The 4206-nt window shown below is 21.3% G+C and overlaps 1 protein-coding gene across 1 annotated transcript; it reads right to left on the reverse strand.

Annotated features, from left to right (window-relative positions):
- Positions 1-763: 763 nt before the first annotated feature.
- Positions 764-2131, reverse strand: EHI_190000 (dolychil-diphosphooligosaccharide-- protein glycosyltransferase subunit, putative; the record flags this gene model as incomplete). The annotated part of the gene is made up of 2 exons (XM_647243.1): positions 764-1811; positions 1959-2131. The coding sequence occupies 2 exons, from the start codon at positions 2129-2131 to the stop codon at positions 764-766; spliced, it is 1221 nt and encodes a 406-aa protein (XP_652335.1).
- Positions 2132-4206: the final 2075 nt, after the last annotated feature.

Raw genomic sequence — 4206 nt, forward strand, 5'->3', positions numbered from 1 at the left:
CAGCCACGTTATGGTCAAAGTGTGACAAATCAGTTGATAACCCGGATAATCTCTTTCTAGAAAAGAGAGCTGTCTTGAACAAAGTATTCTCACTAAACATGATGTGAGTAGATCTAACTGCCTATTCAATAATTTAAGTTAATGATAACTGGGGATAGTGCTTTCTGGAATAACTTGTTCTAATGGATAAACCCAAATAGTATAAACCTTGACGTTATCAAGAATGTGCAACTTTGATTGGGTTGCTAGCTTACGTGGTACATATTGAATTGGTGCAAGATATTAAACATCATAGAACTGTGCAAAGGCAATGATGTTTTTACGGATTTTTCCTTTTGTGTGTCATTTGTGTAAAGCATCAGCTGAAGTGGACTTGTCTAGATGTTGAGAAATCATTTCCCACCCCACATCTTGATGTGTTTTGGTAATATTTCATTACAAATCATCATGGTTTGTTGTTTTATCTTGAGAACTAGGGATGTATTACAAGCTATGTCTTCTTTGAAGTAGTCATTGAGTGATGATAAAACATCTTCTAAAGTAATATCATAGGTCATTGGTTTTTCAGAGTAGTTTTGTTTAAATATATTCCTCAATTTTTCAGAATACAAATTTAAAATCTCAGCATTGATAGACTCAGACACAAACTCTTGAATAATGTACTTGTAAGGCTGGAATTTAAACATTTTATTGTTTTTGTTTTGTTGACATTTTGAAATAAAAAGGAAAAACAAAACATCAAAAAAAAAAGATAAAAGAAAAATTAAAGTGTTAAATAATTAATTAAAGTAATAATTACTAAAAGAGAAGTAAGTAATATTATTTTAATAAATACTTGGTAATAAGAATCAACACTACCATATTCAATCATTAAATAAATTTGGTTTTGGTCCAAAACAATATTATTTAATTCAACTTGAATTTTTTGAGAAGAAAATGGTCCTAAAGCATGATTTTCTTTAAAAGAAAAGATATTATTAAAAGCAGGATTAAACCAATAATTTTTAATATTCATTCCAAAAGGTAATTTAATACTAATAGAATAATTTAATACACCAATTGGAAAACTATTTGTTATAAGAGGGATTTCTAATATACTTAAATTATTACTAATGAATTTATAATGATAATTAATTGAAAATGAAGTAGACCAACCACCTAACAAAGGGTATCTTGGTTGAATAGTAACAATATTATTATTTTTATTAATTTTTGATGAATATCCATAAATAATTCCAGTTGAATCATAATATTTATCAATTTGACTTTCTAATGGTAGTTTTAATTGTAATTTTTTTAAACAAATACTTTCATTTATAAATTCTTCATATTGTATTCTTTCAAATGGACCATCTAATTCATTTCCAATATTTTTTACATTAATAAAGTGTTCTTCAATAAAGTATTGATTATTCTTTTCAATAGAAATAAATTTTTGAATTGATTCTATTTGAATAGGATCAATGAAACTATAAAAGTCAATAAAAAACCAATGGTCTTTAGTTCCAACATAGTCTTCAAGAATAAATCTTTGAATATTGTTATTAATATTTGTAATAACTTGATAAAATGGTGCTTTAGAAATGATTTGTGATTGAAGGCAATAGACATTAATAATACAAATTATAGTTTTATAGAAAGACATTGGACATAAATTTCCTTGATATCTCATTATATACTCATTTAATAAACCTTTTGTTTTTGTTCTTTTAATTGTAAATCCAATATGATTTTCTATACAATTTATTATTCCACTTGTTATATTAGGTAACTCTAATATTATTTCTTGTTTATTTAATATTTCTTTGCCACTAATTCTTTTGTTAATTTCCCTTATTTACTTTTTTAATGTATTTTTTAAGTTGTCAAACTATTTGATTTTAATTGGATATTTTCTATATTCTTCATTTGTTAAATTACAATGTATCATTCCAATTTTTTTGGTTTCATTAATTAACATTAACATAGTGTATTGTCTAATTGGTTCATCAGATGTAAAATCAATTGAATAACTAAATGTTGGATTTATTTTTTCAATACTAAGCTCTCCTTCTATTATCTCATTGATAATAACTCCTTTAACTACCTTTACAAAAAAGATTACTATGACTTTCCATATCATTTCTCTCATTGCTCTTTGTTTTTAAGTTGTTATTTTGTTTTTTTTTAATTTCTAAGTTCTTTGTTTTTGGGTTTCATCTTTTATTATTTTTTTAGTTTTTTTTTAAACTTTTGTGCAATATAAAAATACAAATTCTATTTATTATATTATTGAGTAATATTCTTGAGTCTTGTAAAGAAAATTAAAAATGCAATCAACATTCAATAGAGAACAGGGAGATTGAAAACCAATAGCAATAAATGCATAACAAAAATGATAAAAGAAATACCAATGCAAAAATGAATAAAAAGAAGACGTAAAAAATGAATTAAAAAAGTATGAGTAAATATAGGGATGACAAAATCAGTATTCATAAGAAATATAGAATATAACTATGAATGAAATTAAACTGAAAATAAGAGAAGAACAAGTAAATAATATAAAAAAAAATAATTAATGAGTATATTTATAAGTGATTTTTGTTCTAGGAAGTGGTTATTTTAGTGCTTTTAATATTCTTTATTTCTATAACAGTGTTCAAAGACATTCATATTGGAGCTTTTAAATTGTATTGTTTTGTTATAAGTGACTATGAAGACTTTATATATTTCATTTTTTAATGACTATTATTTGTATTATTTTAGTGATTCATTTTTAATCAATTATTTAGTGGTAATATTAACAATGTTATTTATGAATATCTTATTTCTTTATTTTAATTTTTATTTAATTCGTTTGTTATTCATCCATTTACTTTATTTATATTATTTTTTCTTTTATTTAGATGGATTATGTTCATTAATTTATTGATATTATTATTCCTCTTACTATTTATTTTTTCTTCATTCTTTTATTTATTTTATTTGAATTATCTTTATTATTTTTATTAATTATCTTTTTTATAATATTGTATTTAAATCATAGTGTTTATTAATTTCATAAATTTATTTTGTTGTGTGGATGTTATAAATATTACCTGGTTATTCTTCTTTATTAATTGAATAATTGTTTCTTTCATATTTGATTGTTTTTCTCTTTACTTCTTATTATTCTTTGTTTATTCTTATTTCTATTCTATATATTCATCACCTTACTTCTATTAAGTTTTTTGTTTTAATATAACTTGTTTTATCATATTTTAATATATGATATTTTTGAATAATTTGTTGGTTTGATTCTTCTTTCAACTGGTTTTAATAATTCTATATATAAATTATTTTTTGTTTATATATTTTATAGTTGTGTTAATATTTTTATTTATTGTTATATGTTATATAATACTTATTTAAACATTCTATAATAAAATAAGTAATATAATTAACACAAATATATAATGTAAAATAATATTATTGTAACAAATTAAATGATAATACTATAATAAAACTATTTAATTTCTATTTGTTTAATTAAAAATTATGGGTATAATAATAAGTCGTTAAAATAACTATTTTTTGACTTAACTTGATTGTGGTTATAATAATATTAAATATAACTATTTTGTTTTATTAAGACTAAATTTTTGAAATATCAATTTAATATATTTCTTTCAATGTAAATGCAATATTCAACGTCTGTCAAAATAATTACATTATATTTTAAATGAGTATTATCAAAACGATTTTGTATTCATTCATTAAATATTTGTTGCAACGAAAAAAAGCAAATAATAAAAAAAAGAAGAGAATGAATGATATAAAAGAATAAAAATAAAGTAAGAAGTTTGATATGATGAAGAAAGAATAAAAGTAGAAAGGAGAGAATATAAAAAGAAAGAAGATAAAGTGTAATAAAACAAAAGAGATGATAAAAGAAGAAAAGAATGAAAAAAAAAATAAAGGATGCAAATTTTATTGAAACAAATAAAAAAAGCGCAATAAAAAAAGCGCAAAATTAATGATGCAAAATATTTAGCAACATTTTTTATTGATGCAAAATATTTTGAAATAAAAATAAATCATCATTTGATATTATTATATTTGATAATAATTTATATTATATATTAAATACATCATATTTCTTTATTATTTATCTTTCTTTGAATTATTTCATATATTCCATCATGCATTTATTATTTATATTTCATTTATTAAATAAAATAACAATGA

Source organism: Entamoeba histolytica, genomic scaffold (assembly GCF_000208925.1).
Source record: "Entamoeba histolytica HM-1:IMSS scf_1104750519159 genomic scaffold, whole genome shotgun sequence".
In the NCBI taxonomy this organism is placed as follows: domain Eukaryota; phylum Evosea; order Mastigamoebida; family Endamoebidae; genus Entamoeba; species Entamoeba histolytica.